The sequence below is a fragment of the Aulonocara sp. 'chitande type north' Nkhata Bay genome, linkage group LG15 (assembly GCF_057382095.1).
Source record: "Aulonocara sp. 'chitande type north' Nkhata Bay isolate Kocher_YH1m ecotype deep benthic linkage group LG15, A_spYH_male_GT1.1, whole genome shotgun sequence".
In the NCBI taxonomy this organism is placed as follows: Eukaryota; Metazoa; Chordata; class Actinopteri; order Cichliformes; family Cichlidae; genus Aulonocara; species Aulonocara sp. 'chitande type north' Nkhata Bay.
Genome location: NC_141358.1, coordinates 20,249,230 through 20,269,638, shown reverse-complemented (window position 1 = coordinate 20,269,638; position 20,409 = coordinate 20,249,230). Strand labels below are relative to the sequence as shown.

The following is a 20,409-nucleotide window of genomic DNA, read 5'->3' as shown; positions in this document are numbered from 1 at the left end:
GAGAGACAGATAAGGCTGTGGTTACTAATGAGGGTTTATCACAATGATTCAACCTTCCTCATGCATCTTTCATACAAAGGCCTGCAGAAGTACACATCACGAGAGGCTGCGCGATGCATTCATTGATGTCTGTGCATAAATGATGTGTGTCATATCCACAGGAGTGCTAGACTCCACGTTCCTGTTGCTCTCTGTGGTTCCAGGTGTCAGACAGGTTTAAACCAGTGCTGTCTGTATCCACAGCCACATCACTGAAAGTAGTTGCTGTTGCTCACTCTCACTGATCAAAGCGTTGTTGGTCATTTTGAATATAAGTCGTAATTTGGTAGATATTAGGCTTGGAAGAAAAAGAGGTACATTAGCAGGGTGTACCTGCCCGACCTGATTTACATTGCTCAGATGAAGGTCGGGAAGGTCATTCACCAGTAAACACAAGTAGCAGGTACAATTTTCAGTTTACTGTTATTAATTGTACAAACAAAGGAAAGTTGTAATAGCTTTCTTTTAGGGAAGTCAGTGTTCCTTATACATTTCAATTTTAAAAGACTTTGGTTTGGGCTTTTTACCTTTTATTGAAAGGACAGTACAGAGAAGAAAGAGTAGGGAATGAGCATCAGTTAACTCAATTTGGCCAGATTCAAACCCAGGCCTCTGTAATAACCAGGGCTGCACATAAGTGGTTAGCAGGTGCGCTTGCGCTGTCAAAGCAAAAGACACGCACCAGATAAGAAGTTGCAATGCGCGTTTGCGTACATAAGATTTTCTGGAGGAGGACAGACGTTTGTTTAGAACTCTTAAATATGTCGAAGAAGCAAGCTCCTTTAAGCAATTACTTTGGTGCTCCTCCATCTCCAAAGAAATGTCAGAAGGAGTCCGATCCGCAAAAAAAGCGCGTATTCTCGGAAAAGTGGTTGCAAGATGCGAGCTGGCTTCAAACAAATGATGAACGCACAGAGATGTGGTGCAGAATATGCCGCATATTCTGGAGCTTGCTTCTTCGACATCTTTAAGAGTTCTAAACAAACGTCTGTCCTCCTCCAGAAAATCTTATGTACGCAAATGCGCGTTGCAACTTCTTATCTGGTGCGTGTCTTTTTATTTTGACAGCGTAAGCGCACCTGCGGACCACTTGTGTGCAGTCCTGGTAATAACCTTACAGCATAAGGGTCACCTGCTCAACCGAGTGAGCAGGTGGAGGAGTTCCATACGCTTTGATTTAAAATACCTGCTAAACAGAATGTGAATAGAGAGCCTTACCTGATACCCAACATACTAACGCTATGCATGATAGCCATGTGCTCTAGTCAGGTTTCAAGTGTCTCCTTTGGGTTCCAATCCACAGGCTGCTTGGGGGTTTCCTGTGTGGGACTGCATGTTCTCTCCGTGTCTGTGTGGGTTCTCTCTGGGTACTCCAGATTCCTCCCACAGTCTGTGTTAGTATAACTGGTGATTCTAATTTGGCTGCAGATGTCAAACTAAGCATGAATGTGGCTGCGTCTCTCTCTGTTAAGCCTTTGTTATACTCCACCTGTTACTGTACTCTGTTATAGCTGGGATACGCTCAAGCACTGATAAGTGGAAAAGATGATGGACAGATGGACTGTGTATGTTCTTTGTTTAGTGCATATTAAAAGTACATTGTCAGTTTGTCAGAAAGTAACAGTCATGTTGATACCACAACTGCTCAAAAAATTAAGAGAACACTTGATCATCACAGTAAAACATTCAATTAAACTTAAGTGATCTTTCCAGTTAGGAAGGATTATTCAAATCAAGTCAGTTCAGTTCAATTCAGCTTTATTTATGGAGCCCCAAATGACAACAACATTCAAAGTGCTTTATAGCCCCTTTTCCATTAGTACTCAATCGGATAAACTCGACTCGGACTGACTGGTTTTCCATTACAATCAAGTATCACCTAATGTGCATGGTCGTCATAGTAACACGGCCGAGCGTTCTATGACGCAATTAGTATGTGAAATAAACAAAGGTGGACATTGAGACAACGATGTACCTGCTGCTCGTTCTGTGGCTTCTTGTCATACTTGGGGACCACAGTGTTGTTGTTTTTTTAAAAAGCCATTTCACTTATTGCTGGGTTTCAAAAAGCGCAGTTTTGATTTTCATGAATGATAAGCTGGCTCACTGAGTGACTACACTGACCAGCCAATCGGTGGCATGCAGTCTAACAACGTTGCATTTTAATACCTGCTAAGATCGCCTGGAACTCTGGCCAAGCAGGTACTATGATCTAATGGAGAACCTAGAAAACTGTGGCTAGTCGACCCGAGTAGGTACTAATGCAAAAGGGGCTCTATGAGCAAGCGCTTGGTGATAGCGGAAAGGAAAAACTCATTTTAACAGGAAGGAACTTTAGCAGAACAAGGCTTGGGGAGAGGCAGCCATCTGTCATGACTGGTGGATTGTGAGGGGAGGAAGGCAGGGAAAAACCCCAAAACAAAACAAAAAACACAAGCTGTGGACAAGAGCCAAAGATTGATAATACTACTACTAATAATACTAAAACCATTGTAACTCTAAATAAACTGCTTTAGAGCAAATAAAAGTGACAACAGGTGCCCTGGAGGGTCAACAACAAGAGAACCCCCAAAAAGGGAAAGATTTTTACAGCTGGTGGCCACAGACAATTCCTCTTTCCTTATCCCCCAGTTTTTTTTCCCAAGTGTATCTGAGAGAACACAATTTATACTAGACTATATAAATAAAAACAGAAACAAAGCTGCCATTGTGACATGAGATACCTTTAATAACCCAGAAGAAGAGATTCTTGCTGAACAAATACAAACGATCTTAAATACTCAGATATATTTATAGTGTTGGAAAAACAATAAATAACCAAAAAGCATCAAACATTTCCTAAATGCAATTACTGAATCTTCCAACAGCTGTTTACATTATTTACTTCATAAACAAAAATATATTATACAATTGCAACCTGCAGAAAAACCTGTTTTGTTGTGGTTGCTGTAGCTTTCTGTATCAATCAATCAAGCAATCAATCATCTGCTGGACAAAGAAAAATTTAAAATATAATATAGAATTACCAATTATCATTGAAGGTGTACCAATTGATAATGTGAGTGAAAACAAATTTTTGGGAGTCGTAATTGATAACAAAATTTCATGGAAACTCCACGTCAGACACATAAAAACCAAAATTTCCAGAAGCCTCGCAGTTTTGAACAAAGTGAAACCATACCTTGATAAAGATGCACTTCGTACTCTGTACTGTACCCTGGTTCTTCCATATCTTACATATTGTGTGGAAGTGTGGGGAAATACATATAAAAATACAACTAATCCATTAGTCACAGTACAGAAACGAGCACTGCGTATTATTCACAAGGCTGGTTATCTAGATCATACTCACAAATTCTTTCTTCAGGCAAAGTTACTTAAATTCCAGGATCTGGTTAATTACAATAAATCCATAATTTTGTATAACGCTTTTACTAAACTTCTACCGGCAAATTTACAAACTAGATTTGAAATTCGAGAAAAGGTTTATAATGTGAGAGGCTTTGGAGAATTCAAATTACCCAGAACTCGAACAACCCGTAAAGGTTTTTGTGTGTCTGTATGTGGTGTGAAAATCTGGAACAGTCTGAGTTTACAATTGAAACAATGCAAAAATATTCATAGATTTAAATTCCTCTACAAACAGTTGGTCTGGTCACAGTATACTCAATGATGGTTTTTAGTGTGCTCTGTAATGTCTGTTCTCTTACCATTGCTGGTATGGATTCCAAGAGAAAAAAAAAAAAAAATTAATAAATAAATAAATAAATAAAGAAGAGTGTGCGTATGTATATATATATATACGTGCATGTGTGTGTAGATATATATGTATGTATATGTATGTGTGTTTGTTACTTGTAATTATTACTGCCTGTTACCTGTGGTAATGCAATTTATAATTTATATATTCTGTATTCAGTTATGAAGGCTCTAATTGTTGTTTGCGAGCTGCCGTTGAGATGCTCTTATGTGCCCGGGGCTGTTGATGGGTCTGTATGCAATGATGGGCGTAGCTGCGGGAAGTTTATTGTTTTTTTGTTGATGAGTGAGTATAGGGGTGGGATTTAATAAGTTTTCTTCGTCCCACTCCTTTTTCAGGCAATTTTTGTTTTTTGTTTTGTGCATTTTATGTTCAATATAGGTATTGTTGTGCCTGAAAATGAACAAATAAATGAATGAAAATGAAATGAATTTTCAGCAGCAGACTGTCACACATTTGGTGTACTAGTGAATTTCTTTGTTACCAGGATGCCGTAAGTGTCATGGTCCTGGGTCAAGCGACCCAGTGTTTGAGTTTATGTATCTTTTGTATTTATTTTGTGCCTTAGCTTAGTGCACCTAGTTAATTTCTAGATTACTGTGTAGTCCTGTTTCTTAGTTATGTCATCTCCCCTGTACTAAGTTTCCCTGGTTCATGTGTCATGTCTGTGTGGTTATGTTTGGTTCCTTGTCTAGTCTGTCATGCGTGTTAGGCCTGTTAAGTTGTGTTGTCGTGTCTAAGTCTGCATGTTTCCTGTTTTATTTTGAAAAGGGTCTTGTGTTCTGTGTTCATGTGGTTAGTTTTACTCTTGCCTGTGCATCATTATGTTTATCCTAGTCAGCTGTTTCCTCATGTGTCTCCACTTCCCCTAATCACCTCATGTGTGTATTTAAGTCCTCTGTTTTCTGAATGTCATTGTCGGGTCGTCTGTTATCTCCACCATAGTCATTGTCATAGTCATAGAACTTCATACTATTTGTTTCTTAGTGTTTTTTAGTTTGCTTAGGGTTCCTTGTTTAACCCCTGCAATCATCCAAATAAAGGATCGCTTTCTGTTAAACCTGCAACTCCTCGTCCACATCTGCTTTTGGGTCCTGTTTCAAAAAACACACCGGCGCACCCCACCGTGACAGTATGAGGCACTGAGTCAATGTAAATGACACTGTCATGAAACATTTATTGGTGGTTTTTGACTTTCATGAGATTTAGTGACAGTAAGACCTGCCTTATAAACTAATTTTACTGAACACGCCTGACTTTTAGTGGGTTTTTTGTGATGTTTTGACAGTAATATACTTTTAACAGTTGATCTATGCTGGGTTTTGATAGCAATCAAATAATTTTCCCTTGCCTTCAAATTAACTGTCACGATCCTGGATCTTTTGACCCAGCGTTTTGAGTTTTAGTTTATGTTTAAGCCCTTCAGATTTTCTAAGTTCATTTTTTTATCATGCCTAGGTTGTTCTAGTTCTTTGTTATTAGATTCCCCTTATGTCTTCCACCCTTGTCAAGTCTCCCTTCCCCTTCATGTGTTTCATGTCTGTGTCTTACGTTTTCAAGTTCAGGTTGTTATGTCTGCGTCTTATGTTTCCTGTTTTATTTTGAAGAGGTCTGGTGTTCCTGTGTTCATCGTGTTTAGTTTTACTCTTCCACTGTGACATCATTATGTTCATGTGTGTCAGCTGTCCCCCGTGTGTTCCCACTTCTCTCATTAGCCTCCTGTGTGTATTTAGTCTGTGCGTTCTCATTCAGTCTTGGTCGGATCGTCTGTGTTGTTCCCATGCCAAGTCCTGCGTTCAGGTTTTCATATATATATTAGGGGTGCAACGATACTCGTATCGATATTGAACTGTTCGATACAGTGCTTTCGGTTCGGTACGCATATGTATCGAAAAATACAAAATTTTTAATTAATTTTATCAACTTTCCTTCTGACGATGCTGTCTGTGTTGAGCGCTCAGTGGATCTGCGCTCGACAGTGCAGCCTAGGCGGAGTGGTCGAACGCAGATTCACTGAGCGCAGGGCAAGCTAGCGAGACAGAAGTTAAGCTCTCCTTGCAACATGGCAAATTGAACCTCCCCCACCCTCATTCAGATCTGGCGTTTGGAACTATTTTGGTTTTCATGTGACGCATGACCCTGAAGGTAAGCGCGTCATGGACTAAAGTAAAACAGTGTGTTGGATGTGCCATGCAATGCTCAATTACATGGGTGGGAACTAGTGTGTTAGCATAGTTAGCTCGTTAACGTGTTGGCCGTCCAGCCCCACGCACGAAGCGATCCGCAGTAGCTCGTTAACGGAGATTTGCCGTGTTGTGGCATTAACGTCATTTCAGATTAACGCTGACAGCACTAGTGGGAGCACAACGAATATGACTGCACATTTACGCCGACATCATCCTAGTGCAAAGAAAAGTGGAAGAAGACAAAAACAACAAGCATGCATGCTACAAACTTTAGCCGAGTCATTTAGACAGCCGTTAGCACATGATTCTCCTTATGGGGACCTGATATGTTTAAAATGCTGCTGAGAATATAGCCCAGAAGAAGCGTATAGTATAGCTTTTATTTTGGAAAGAGCCATTTCTCTGTAATAAACTCTCTTTTCCAAAGATGAGTGATTCCTCAATCAGATAACAGGGCTCGCAAAATCGCTAGCCCGACGTCCCGGGGCTAGCGATTTTTCCAGTCGGGCTACCAAAATCTATCTCTGCCCTGCCCGTTGGGCTATCATAGGAAGGAAAAATATATGCCAATTGTAACCAAACTTACGAATTATTATTATTAATGACCGAACTCCCACTAGCCAGTATCAGAAGATCTAGAATCGGCAGGAGCCCAAGGTATAAACACCCATAAGGAGAGACCACACCACAATAGACTGTTCACAAATTTGTTATATTTGACACACAGCAGCTGCAACAATGTAATGAAAGCAATAAAATAAAATACAAAATATTCCCCCCAAAATACCAAACTAAATAAAAGTGCGCGCATACAGCTTTCTCTGAATCAATTATATAAGTGGATAATGTCTGGTAACTGATGGATCGTTGGGGCCCGTTCAGTTTGTTTAATGTTTGTCCTACCACACTCTGATGAAGGAAGAAAGTTCGTAGTCCTGCAGGTATCTGAAGCTTCAATGGGAACGAAACTTTGGCTTCAATAAAACCTCGGCAAATCCTATTCAATTTTGGGTTGGCTCGGCATCCAGTTAACTGGAACTGTGGAATCGCTGCTCCTCGATGGGGCTTGCTTCAGACTGGGTCCGTCTGTCGAGTCATCCTTTTACCAGATAACAAAAAAACCTGACCTATAAACAGGTCACAGGTCCATATAGTCACATACACCGTTGTGAAACAGCCACACTTACTTAAAACATTCAAAATGAACAATAAGTATTAGTGTAACTCTATATCTTAATTCAGCTAGCTCTGTTGTACAACAAAATTATATCACTGCAGCATCATATCCTCTTAGGTGAGCTATAATTTTATCAACCTGACAGGCTGACAATGTTCACAAAAACACAGCTTCTAGAGTTAACACTGTAGCTGCAGTCAGCAACTCACAGTAGCTCAGACTTGTACATTATAACCAACTCAAAGAACACAACTGAAAATCTGAGAATCGGCGTACAATTGAATTAAATTGTTACACATAAAACTGATTAGCACCATTTCTTTCGTTTTCGTTTCTTTTCTTTCTTTTTTTTCCCTTAAACGTAATATGATTGCAGTCACTAGCCATTTCACACACAGAAACAGTCAATTCTGCTAGCGTGAGCGCTAGCTGTTAGCTTAGCCGTCCCGTTAAGTCTGCCCTTTTATCCTTAACAAATTAGATTTTCCCCACTTTTCGTACTCACCGTTGACAGGGTGACACTCTGAACGACCAAAACAACTGCAGCAGTCTTGCTTTTAACTCCTAGCGATTCGACTTTGGGAACATTAGTTTCTCTGGCACATGGCATTGTATGAACAGGAACGAAATGGCAACACAGGAAATCATGTGATCAAGGTCAACAGCAAGGGTCACTGGGAGCTCATTGCTGATTGGCCAAGTTAAATGACAACAGATAATCTTATTTGTCCACATCTTCCTTTAAACATAAAAGAAAGAAGAAATGACTAAATTGTTTACATCATACACGAAAAAAAACTACTTTCCACTGCTCTTTTTTTCTAGCTGGGCTACACAATGCTTTTGCATTGTTTTGGAAATGTAGCTGGGTAATTATGTCATTGGCATCGGTGAGCCACTGTCAATATGTGACATTGAATTTGCGCTTGTTTTTTGCTTTCACTTTGCAATCGCGCGAACTGTGTATAGAGAGCGACAGTACTGATTGGTGAGTGACGATCATTTCCTCTGACATCGTCTTATCAATCGTTAGCTTACTATGCAAACATGACAAGTGAAATCTCCCGCAGCAAGCTTAAACATGTGAGAGGTTGATCGTGCAGAGAATCACTGAGCGTTATGTGAGTGCGTGTGTAAAAGCAGCAGGATATATATTTTAGTTCTGCTGAGCCAAATAAGACAGGTCAGGGTGAAGAAGTGACAGCCAAAGAAAAGCTTACCACAAAACGGAAAAGTTATGACAAATCAGACTATAAGGCAAAAAGAAAGTGCAGCTTTATGGTTTCATGGACAAAATTTCTGTGGCGGCAATATGACGAGCTAAATAACCAGGGCTGCACATAAGTGGTCCGCAGGTGCGCATTCGCTGTCAAAATAAAAAACGCGCACAAGATAAGAAGTTTCAACGCGTGTTTGCGTACATAAGATTTTCTGGAGGACAGACATTTGTTTAGAACTCTTAGAGATGTCGAAGAAGCTCCTTTAAGCAATTACTTTGGTTTTCCCTCACCTCCAAAGAAATGTCCGAACCACAAAAGAAGCACGTATTCTCGGTAAAGTGGTTGCAGGAGGTGAGCTGGCTTCAAACAAATGATGAACGCACAGAGATGTGGTGCAGAATGTGCCGTGAAAATTGCACTCTAGCGGACAAAAACAGTGCCTTTTATATGGACGCAATGTTTTTGTTTCCTTTACAATATTGTACTTTAATGTATAATATTGTAAAGGAAACAAAACAGGAAACAAAACATCAATCAAAAAATTGCTCTCTTTTTTTATTCGGGCTACTTAAATTTATTTTGGGCTATCAAAAACGGAAGAGTCCCTGCCCGAAGGGCTACCAGGGATTTTGAAATTTTGCGAGCCCTGAGATATAGTTATTTTTTTTATTACTTTTTTGTTTCAGCAACATTAAATTTAAAAACTGTACTTTTGAGTTAAAATATATATTTATAATTTTAATAAATGACAAATTAAAAAGGCATGAACATTTTTTTTGTATTGAAAAAATATCGAACCGTGACACCAAAGTATTGAACCGAACTGTGAATTTTGTGTATCGTTGCACCCCTAATATATATATATATATATATATACACACATCATCATTGCCATGTTTAGAGTTTTGTTTGTTTTTCTGTTTGCCAGGGTTTTTCATGCTTCCTTTCTAGTTTACCCAGTTTAGGTTATTGCTTAGTTTGCATTGTTTGCTCTTTTATTTTGTACTGTTCTGTCTGCCTTAATAAACAGCTCATCAGTTAAGTTTGAGTTTTACAATGTCTGCACCTGGGTCCACTCTTCACACTCCACGCAGTTTGCCTCGGCAAACTGTGACATTAACTTCAAATCATTTTCATATCAGCCAGAACAATGTCCCTGTATTTGTGCTCCAGGTCACCCATAAACTCCAGGTGGTTGGTAAAACTGAAGCCCTGGATTGGCTCTTCCTGCAGGTAGAAAAGAAGAAATTTAGAGTTAGAGTCAATCTTTGAGCATTTATCCTGGTTGATGGGTCCTCGATCAAGGCATCCAAGTAGTGACCTTAGCACGACCTTAGGAGCAGTATGCGTCACGTGATAATTGTGTGCAAGACCTGTCAGCGGTGTAGAGTTCACACTGAACGCATTTGGAGCCTTGCTACGTGCTGCTAAACCAGGTGTTGTGCCAAGGTAGGCATCTCCGAAAAGTTTGTTCCCCCTGCACCGCGAGCATTTGTTGGGCACAGAGTGCAGATCCAGTTTACTCCGCTTCCATTACAGACAATTAGATGTGGAAGTAGTGATGTTTTAGTTTTGTGAAAAAGGTAAAAATGAGTGTGTTACATTACCATTCAGTTTGAGGGTTACAACAGAATATTATATATTTATTGTTCTCAAGTGGTATCGGACAGGATTATTTGAACAAACAAAGGACACTTTGCCTGATAATTATTTTTATCCTCCTCTAACTTTACTATATAAAGAGCTAAAACCTCCAACGTTTCAGGAGTAGTTAGTCGTTGTAAGAAGTGTTTCTGAACTAAAAATCAAGAATGTGGGATACTGTTTGTCTGTGATTCAGAGAGCCTAGCGTGTACGCAGGGGGGAAGAATTATGTCGGGGATACCGATAATCTAAACAGTTTCGTGGTTCGAAGAAAAAAAAAACTATGAAAAACACTTTTTTTCATACTTGTGTTAAGTCTTGTATAGAAATGACACAAAATTCAGTCTCAGGTTAAATGTGATAGAAACAGCTTACACTGACATCCATCTTTATAAAAGTGTTGTGAAACCATGTTTGCATTTATTTACACTGCTTTCCACTCTGGATGTCTATTTATGTTAAGCTTTAAGTATAAAAGGGTCCATTCTACAACCTGTTTTTTTTTTTTTTTTAGTTTTGTGCTGATATTGCCCTTCTTTTTTCAGAACCAAAGACTTTTTGAAATCTTCATAAAATTGCATTTTAAACTACTTTTGGAATATTACTTTAAATATTTAAACTTTTAGCAGAACTTTAAATCTAAATAAAAAGAGCAGTATTGCTGAACTGCAAAATATTTTGGGTGCAGTGTAAAGTGTAATAGGATGACTTTAGTGTTTTGTTTTTTTTAAATTGTAGTATGAACTTTTCAAAATGCAGCAAGATATTTAAAAAAAAAAAACAGGTTTTTTTTAATTATAAAAATAGACTATATCGGATTCATATCAGTATCTGCAGATATACAAATTTATGATATCGGTATTGGTATCGGACATAAAAAAGTGGTATCGTGCCATCTCTAGTTATTACACACATGTGTGGGCATAACTACTTGATGACCTGAGGGGTCGTCTTAGGTTAAAGATACCAAACAGGTCAGAGATGTACTGTGAGGGAGCAAACCACTGAGATCTTTATAAACTAATAGAATGATTTTAAAACTAATTCTATATATAAACCTGAAAGCTAACAAAGTGACTTTTATACTGGGTTAAAGTAGTGTCACTGTCCAAGAATGTTGACGAGGTTTCTGACTTGGCATTGACAGTGACCCTGGGGGATTCATGGGTGGTGAGTGCTCACAGCAATGAACGATGGAGGGATGGACCAGCATGCAGCAGGTCAGGTCACATTCCTGACCTGTTACGGCTTCTTATAGCTTGGAAACTGCAGAATCTTCCTCTGATAAAATGTTTTTTTGATCAATCTGACATAAGGTTTTATGCTCGTGCTTGCAAATGTATACAAGCGAGTGGTCAGACAGTGATCCCAATGAAGGAGGAATCTGAGAAGAACAAGGACAAGACCTTGGGAGGGACAGCAGGACAATTAATTTAAGATGTACTTTTATGAGTGGAATGGTTGATCTTTTTGACTGCTCATTGTACTGTACATTTACTGTGTGTCGTCTGACACCCTCAACATGAAATGTGCGCTCTATTGCAGGTTATGGACAGATTTAAAAGTGTCCAAAAATCACACTTAATTGCTCATTAGAGTTAACTGACTGTTATATAGGCAGTAGTTAACGAACGAATGAGAAAGCAATCTTCAGACGGCCTTTGTCTCTTGCTAGTGGAATATATCGCCAGAGTACCACTTTAAAGTACAAACGAGGCAATCAAAAGTTTTAAAGTACTTTCTAAAGAGCAGACTGTTGTCTTATAATTGCCATCAGTTGACTTGTTTAAAAAAAAACTGCAGTTAATATTGTTTTAAAGACACAAAAGTCTGTGTCCTAAGAGGTGCAGTTAGACAGTGTTTTGGAGGCAGAAGGTTGTTTGCTTTATCGTCATTCACTTTGTCAGGACATGAGGTGTGGATAATTTGATATAACCTTTTCATTAAAATGTTTTACATTCAATCTGTTTCAAAGTCAGCGGAAATCAAATCTCTGGCAATCGAATGCTGCACCGCGCCAGTAAACAACATGCTTGCTCGGTGTTCAGGTAATGAGGTTTTACGTGTTGGAAAAGCGAAACAAACAGGGTTGCATAGATATCTTAATAACTACGACCATCCCCACCACCCCCCCCCCCCCCCCCCCCCCCACACACACACACACACACACACACACAACAGAATGTAAATTAACAAGCTGCAATATCTTAACTAGAGAGACGTGTATTAGACCAGACAACAGAACATTTATTTGGCTCATTTGTTCAGTCAGGATTTTAATTTCAGCTGCTATAATTGCTGCCTGAGCTTAAGTATGCATCTGTGATGGCAACACCCGACCCCATGGGCAATGCAAACACTGCAACTGTGGCTGTGAGTGGCATCATCAATTAGCAGCCTGAGGAAACCTGCACCCAGAAGACAATCTGCATTCAGAATAACACACACAAAGAGCAAAAGTCTAAGTTCCCAACCTTTCAGTATCCAGGCTGGGAACTTAAAAAGAAAAAAAGCACTTTTAAATGACTTCTGGAACTGCTCAGCACTCTCTTAATTCTCTCTTATTTTTGTAGGTAAAAACACATTCAGTGACTGCAAACATGGGTTAAGACTGCACACTAATTCTCAATCATTTATTTATCATACTGATGAGGATGTAAACAAACTTTCTCCAATCTTCTCTGTGTTTACAGAGAACTGTAAATACTCACCACTGTCTCTATAGTGAGCTAAGTAGTACTGCAATTTAAGAGAGTAAATTTAATAATGTTATAATGTGCCATTGCTTGAGATGTTCCAATACAAATTTTTGGCCAAGAGCTGGATGTGGCATTCAAAGTTCATTTAGATAATACTTTAGAATAAGTGTGCTAATAAGTGCTTATATGCAATTTAAGATGATGACTTTAAAGACTTGCTTCTAAAAGGACCCTGGTTTGACTGTCACCCTCTGTAAGGTGTTTGTGTTTATTGCTTTATTGTGTAGCGGTTAACAATAGGAGGAAAAGAGCAGCATAATTTTTACGTAACCAAAGTTCTTTTCTTTTGTATCCGTCATCTACTACTCTGCAAATCACCTTGGGCTCACCTCAGGCTTCTTCAGAGTCATTTTGTGACCCTTAATAACCATCTACTAAAACAGTCTGTATAACATTTAGGCTCCGATGTCTTTTATGAAGTAATATTATTGTGATTGTAGAAATGCCACCGAGTACTGAAGTGCAAAGAAGAGAAAGAGATTAAGAACAAATGGAGCAATACATTTCTATAATTTAAAAGGAGAAAATAAAGTGACTTCAGAGGAGTGACTGTTCAGAGGGGAGTAAGTACCGCCAGGAAGAAATGAGTTTTCAGTCTGATGAAGGACCCTGCTTCTGTGATTATTCCAGGAAGCATTGCATTTCTGTCTGAGAAAGCTTTAAAAGAACAATAAAGGCTTGCTGTGATTACATCTTCTTTAGATTTACAGGTCACAAAACAAGACATAAATGATAAGTCTGCAGTACCAGCTATATTATTTTAAATCTATTATATCCATGTTTTGTTACTGTGGATGCACACAGACAGGAGGTATATGGTTTTGAACAGTGAACAGTGAAATGAGTCCTAAAGAATCATCTAAACTGAAGCTATTTGGCTTGTTCATTTATTGTAATGACAAACAACCACTGACACAGCAGTATTTGTGTTTTGATATTTTAAGAACAGTGAATAATGAACAAGACAGGTAAATACTTTATTGATGCTCACTTTCTATTTTGACTAAAAAGGGTTGCACAGAATATAGTTGCTATGCCAGTGTTCAGAGCTGTTAAGTGGATACTTTCATGATTAACAGGCAATATGAGCTGCTTAATGTTCCACATAATCTTAATGGTTTATTAACCGTTTGCACTTATGAGATCATTAGGTAGGATAATTAATGTAATAATTACCAAAGATTTCTATATTTTCTTAATCTTGCACTGATGTGATGAATTGATGTTAATATTCAATGTGAGTTTGGATATGCACAGAAGGTGAAATTAACAGGAATGCATTGCAGTGCACACACAGTTTTATTGCTTAGTTTAAAAAATAGAAGCATTTCAGCTGGTTGCTCTCAAAGTAAGGCTGATGTAGTTTTGATTGGAGGGCGGTATCAAATGACGTTTACTCTTTAAAGGTCTTTTATTCTGTGACACAGTCACATCTCTGTGAGATTCTTTGTAGCTCATTTTATTTCTGATTGGCCATCGCAAATAGATGCTTTTGACGAGTTCTTCTGGGTGTTTTCTCTGGATTTTAGTGTTGCTTTTACCCCCAAACTTTAATATAAAATACCCGACTAAGTGATTGGATTTCATAAGGAATTGTGAGAACTGAAAGAAAAATAGTCCAGCTGAGAAAAAAAATCATTTTTAAAAAGAAATGGATCCAAGCAACATCAAACACCTGCTGGCTGAAGAAGCTACATACTGCTACTTAATTTAGCAGGCTGCTACCTACTTGTTTAACAACAACCCATATGGAAAAGATATATATAAATCTTATAAAGTTTGTATCTGTCTTGTGTGAAACTTGTATGAAAAGCATATAAGAGTGAAAACAGATGTAAGATCCCTTGAAAAATTATATAATGAAACTTAATGAAACATAAAAGACCTTTAAAGAGTAAACGTCATTTGATACCGCCCATCCATGGGGTGTGATTACTCATGAAAGTGGCCACTTTCATGAGTAATCACATATAAGTTTTTACTATTTCTTTTCCATATGGGAAGACTAGCTGACACGAGCCAGAATAATCCTGATCAGGAAGGATCCCCACAAGACAAACTGAAGTGCTTGGAAATATATGAAGTGGCCCAATAACTTTTTTCAGGAAGAGGACTGAATATTTGTGGTTGAATGGTAGTAAAGCTATCAAGCTGATCAAGACTAAATAGGTGGAGTTATCGAAAATACAAAACAACTACAAGTGTCTAAGTGTCCCACAGTCCAAAGGGAATCATGGTGAAGATGCAAGAAGGTCCCCTAATAGCCAAACATATTCAGTAGGTAAGACGGGTGCTGAGAATCCAGTTAACTGTATGAATAAAACATAAGCCCTACTGGTTGGAATGATAACCTGGCCACAGGGGGAGACAGACACTGAGGTCGAGACATGAAAACAACTCTCAATGCACAAAGATTTCCACCCAAAGTCTAGCACCCTGAGGGTTGGAAAATGAGAGCTGAGAATTAGTGAGTGTCAGAGCACAAACGAGGGGAAACCATGAATATTTCAGGATGATTGCCCCATAAGATGAGTTGCTAGAGACAGATGTACCATGGGATGTACAATCAACAGATTGAAGAGGTGGTTGAGGTTTGGTTCTAGATTTGGACTGAAATTACCTGTTGCATGTATTTGTGGACTACTTTGAGTATTTTGAACAGACTGCCTCTCTAGAGAGCAGCTGCACACCCCCCGAAATTTAGGCTTTGGGTTGTCAGGTTGCATATAAACACATCCATCTATATTTCCTCTCTTCTTTTCTCTTGTCTGTGCACAGTCTAAGTAGAGAAGCCCAGCTCATCTTCTACCCAACCCCCTCTTCCAGCTCATCTGAGGGAACACTCAGGGGTTCCCAGGGCAGCTGAAAGACATATCTTTCCAACATGTCCAGGTTATCCCAGGGCCTCCTACTGGTAGGACAACTTATCCAGGAGGCACCTAGAAGGCATGCCAGTCTGATGCCCAACCACCTGGATGACCAAAACCCTCACCTCATCTCTGAAGGAGAAGCCAGCCAGCCTTTAGAGAAGCTTATTTTAACTGGGATCTCAGCCGGGATACTTAAAAATGTACTTTGGACGCAATTTGTCCCTGACCTGGACACAATTTGTCACTCTTTGCATTGACAGGTGTCTTGAAATTGTATGCAGTATAAAATAAATGCAAATGCATAATAAAACAGGAGGGAAACCTAAAATGTAGGAGAAGCAGGTTCATGAGTAGGCAACATGAAAATACTACTGTGAGGCAAAAAAGCCATCACAAAAAAATGGCTTTCTTCAGAGAGCCCAACTATGAACATGTGGATGAACATCACATTGGACATTTACAGAATGGAGAAAATGACAGCAGATGTGAACTACAAGAGGGACCTGTTTGTATCACGATGGAAGAAATGGATGGACTATATTAGAAAACGCAGGCCAGTTTTTGCTTATAATTTTGACTTTGTTAACTACTAGAAGACTAGAGGAAATATTAGTTATATTAAGGGAAACAAAAACACACTCCCTATATTTATTTATTTATTTATTTTTCCTTTTTCTTTTTCCTTATGTATTTTTTATTTATGTTGTTTGTTGTTTCCTGTTTTGCTTCTTTTTCTTTTCTTCTTCTTCTTTCATTCTTATTGTATGGATATTTCAGTTGTTTGAATATAGAAAAAAAGAAAAAAATATATGTACTGAAAGATAGCTGAAGTTGATGGCATTGTATAGTGATTCTAAAATGTCAATAAAAAAAAAAAGAAAATACTACTGTGGTCTGCACCAAAGTAAGACTGATATCACCAATAGATGTCAGCTGGCAGAAACATATTTCCCCAAATACCACACATATGAATGGGCAGTTTCATGTCGTCTCTGAGTCAGTGGCAAACAGTCTTTCTTTTTCTGTCTGCTTTTCCACTCACCACTTCAGCATCACTGCAGTTTAACTCTAGCCAGACAGAGCATTTGTAACAAGTCATTTGCCTCTTCAAATTTTAATTTAGATGAAATAAAGATACACCCCCTAGTGAGACAGGATGAGTGTAGAGGAGAGCAAGTGTGCGTGAATGTTTTAAAAATCCTCTAGTACCGCATCTGTCTGTGTGAAATACTCCCTTTACATTGTTCCCACAGAGAGAGTCAGAGGAAAAGAAGAAAGATAAAGCCGTTGGATGCAAACCAGCATGTCCAAAACTTTTAACAGTTCAGCTCAGGACAGGAATAGTAAATTTCTCTCTTACACACACACACACACATACACAAACATGCAGAGACACAAACACACAGACTGTCTCAAAGCTCGCCTTTTGCAGCAGTATCTGATGCTACAGCTCATTAGAGGAACTTCCTCAGATAAAGCTTCCATAACTGATCTTTTATTCAGAAAAACTGTCAGCGGCAGCTCATGCCGGTGTTAACATCAGAGCTATAAGGCAGAGACAAGACGGATCAAAATGCTTAATGAGTAATGACGATGAGTACTTCATGTCAGTGCCCATGTTGCTTTGGATATTAGAAGTATCTCTGAGACCGTGACGTTAGACCTTTTGTGAAAGCTCTGCAATATAAAGTTCATCCAATCCACCATGCAGAATGCATTTTAATGAACAGACTTTGTTTCAGTGAAATACAACACAGTGGGAGGATGTGTGAACATGTTCTAAAAGTGAAGTTTTTTTAAATGAATTATTTATTATATGTGAATCGGAAATGAATGATTACATTTGATGGACAACCTTTATAACACTTTACCAGATTCACAATGACAAATGTATAAACTTACATTTGTATTCCTGTGTTGAAATATATGCGGTAGCCTACGCAGGTGGCTGACGTCATTGTAAGCATTTATAGTTTATGTTTGTCTACAGTGGCTGGTAGGGGAGTTTCTATGTCACTGTGTTGAGTTTGATGTCTACTTCAAACAATAGAGAATGAAACTGAGCTGACCGGGTTGGAGTTTGAGTTTATAAATGTTTAACAACAGTTACTTTTAGTGAAATTGTGAAAAAAAAGAGAATATGTCAGAACCAATCAAGTAAAGACCGGATTGGGTAGAGTTACGAAAATGAGAAAACGGCATGTTGCTATGCTGGCAGTACTGCCTATTCGGTATGAATTAGGGGCAAGCCAGATACATTTGCGCCTCATTATATATTGCAGTTTCTTTCAAAGAAGCATTACCTTTACAAAAATCAATATCTTCCAGTCAAAGGTGGTGTGGCATGGTTAGCTGTGATGTATAGTTACATTTATGGCAAAGTGCACATCAGGCTATACTGTCACTGTCAATCACGATTAATGGATTGATCCATCCATCAGTGGATCCATCACTGGTCAGCCCCGGCAGAGTTGCCTAATTCCCAAAGGTCTGGAATGGGTCTGATTTACTGATGGAAATACGAACAAAGCGCTCACTACGGCACTGGAGGGACCACAGCGAGCTATAGATCCCAAATTGCCCACAGCGTTCTTCCTCCTGGATCTGAAGTTTGACTGATGGGTGGAATCATCTGTCCATAACCCGGACATAGACTTTGCCATGGAAACCAAGTGCTGAAGTCTGTGACTTAATGTTGGACTTGATGAGCCCAGCTCTGTTGGGGGTGGACATTAAAGATCTTTGCAGACTGGGGCCTGTGGAGGTCATTCCAAATGCAATCTCACTATATATTTGGATACTCGAAGCCTGTCTAGCAACCTTCCCTACCACCAGGGGATTAGCAGCTCTGCTCTTCTCTTCACCTGAGACATATGGCCACAGATCTAATGGTATGATTACAAAAACAAACCAGGGACCTGTCAAAGCTCTTTATTATGTTTGCTGAAAAAAGTGAAAAGATAACTTTGCATTCTTAAAAACCTTCTTTGCCTCAAATAGTTTTCAATAATGTGTTTAAAGTCTCTGCAGTCTCAAGAATCATCAAACACTGTGATGAATCTCTCGCGAGGAACGTTCCTAGGAAAGTAAAGCCAAGAGTTCACTCTACTGCAGAGCATCAGTTCATTAGAGTTACCCAACCTCAGAAATCGCCAATTAACAGCACATCAGATTAGAGCCCACATCAATGATTCCCAGAGTTCAAATAGCAAACACATCTCATCATTAAGTTTTGGAAGAAGAATTTGGCCCTCAAACTGCTACAAATACTAGTGAAAGAGACCAACAAGAATCAAAGTGTTTAAGCTAAGAAACACAAGACAAAGATCATTTTTTATAAATATTAATATACATATGAAGCAGAGTGAGAGAATACCGAAAGTGAAAAGAAAGTCTTTATCAAAGCAAAAAATGGTAAATGGTAAATGGCCTGTATTTATATAGCGCTTTACTAGTCCCTAAGGACCCCAAAGCGCTTTACATATCCAGTCATTCACACACACATTCACACACTGGTGATGGCAAGCTACATTGTAGCCACAGCCACCATGGGGCGCACTGACAGAGGCGAGGCTGTCGGACACTGGCGCCACCGGGCCCTCTGACCACCACCAGTAGGCAGCGGGTGAAGTGTCTTGCCCAAGGACACAACGACCGAGACTGTTGGAGCCGGGGCTCGAACCGGCAACCTTCCGATTACAAGGCGAACTCCCAACTCTTGAGCCACGATCGCCCGAAAGAACTTCCTACATGAATTCAAATGTACTTGATTTTTCTGATTAGATGGAACAAAGTAGCAGGTAAGTGTATTTACCTGCAGAGGTGTTCGAGGTTTCACAGAACACAGATTTTTGAGGGAAAACTACAGAAAACTGGATACTTGTTCCTCTTTGACATACCTACATATAGTAATTAACAAGGCTACCATAGAGATTTAAGGTGAATCTGAGTATGTTCTGTTAGTAAAATATTGCATGTATATTGTAGTTCTGACTCCATCTTACTTTGAGGAAGATCTGTAGCTCCTGGGACTGTGTGTGCTGCAGGATGTCTGGTTGCAAGTGCTTAAATATGGCCACACACATGTAAACCTGGTAGTCAGGACCCATCACCACACAGGTGCAAATATAGTGGCAGATCTCTGTCCAGTCCAGGTAGTTCCAGAAACACTGAGTCAGCCAATGGAGGCACATCTGTAGTGGGAAAAAAAAGAGAAAAAACAAACGTTATTAGGATTTCAAGCTGACAAATCGCGAACCCCACATGTAATTAAAAGTGTTCTGCTCTACAACAACAGCAAACTATGAGTTTGGCAGCTATTGTAACTACATAAAAAAAGAAATATGTTACTCAGACATCTCATCCTTAATATCTTTTCAGCTTTTCTTTAATTAGTTTTGTCGATCAAATATTTAAAAACAAACCAACTTAACACATAACTTTGCACAGTATCTCGTTTCTGAACCGAGCTTGTTCAAGCATTTAATTAAACTGGTATAAATCCACCAGACAATTAAATGTAAATAAGGAGAACATAAATGATAAGCAAACACAGAAAAATATTTACATGTAGTTACAAAACCATGGAAGCACAAATGATAAATATTAAGTCATGTTTATCTGAAATGGCACCCATCTACTACAATTATCTAAAGTTATCTGTTTCATACTATATATGTGCGTTTGTGAGATCTGAATATCATCATTGGGAACTAACTAGTCTTTGTTCGTATTGCAGGTTATTTCTCTCTTTT

General features: G+C 38.9%; 1 protein-coding gene across 4 annotated transcripts in view; it reads right to left on the bottom strand.

Annotated features, from left to right (window-relative positions):
- Positions 1-2,744: 2,744 nt before the first annotated feature.
- The window catches only part of tbc1d32 (TBC1 domain family, member 32), a 115,825-nt gene continuing 98,160 nt past the window's right edge, over positions 2,745-20,409 (bottom strand). For all 4 annotated transcript variants that reach the window (XM_086264881.1, XM_086264884.1, XM_086264882.1 and 1 more), the window contains exons 33-34: positions 19,660-19,848; positions 2,745-9,609 (exon numbers count right to left, since the gene is read on the bottom strand). In XM_086264881.1, coding sequence (XP_086121007.1) covers positions 9,505-9,609; positions 19,660-19,848 — 294 coding nt within the window. In that variant the 3' untranslated portion in view covers positions 2,745-9,504. The remainder of the gene's footprint in view (positions 9,610-19,659; positions 19,849-20,409) is intronic.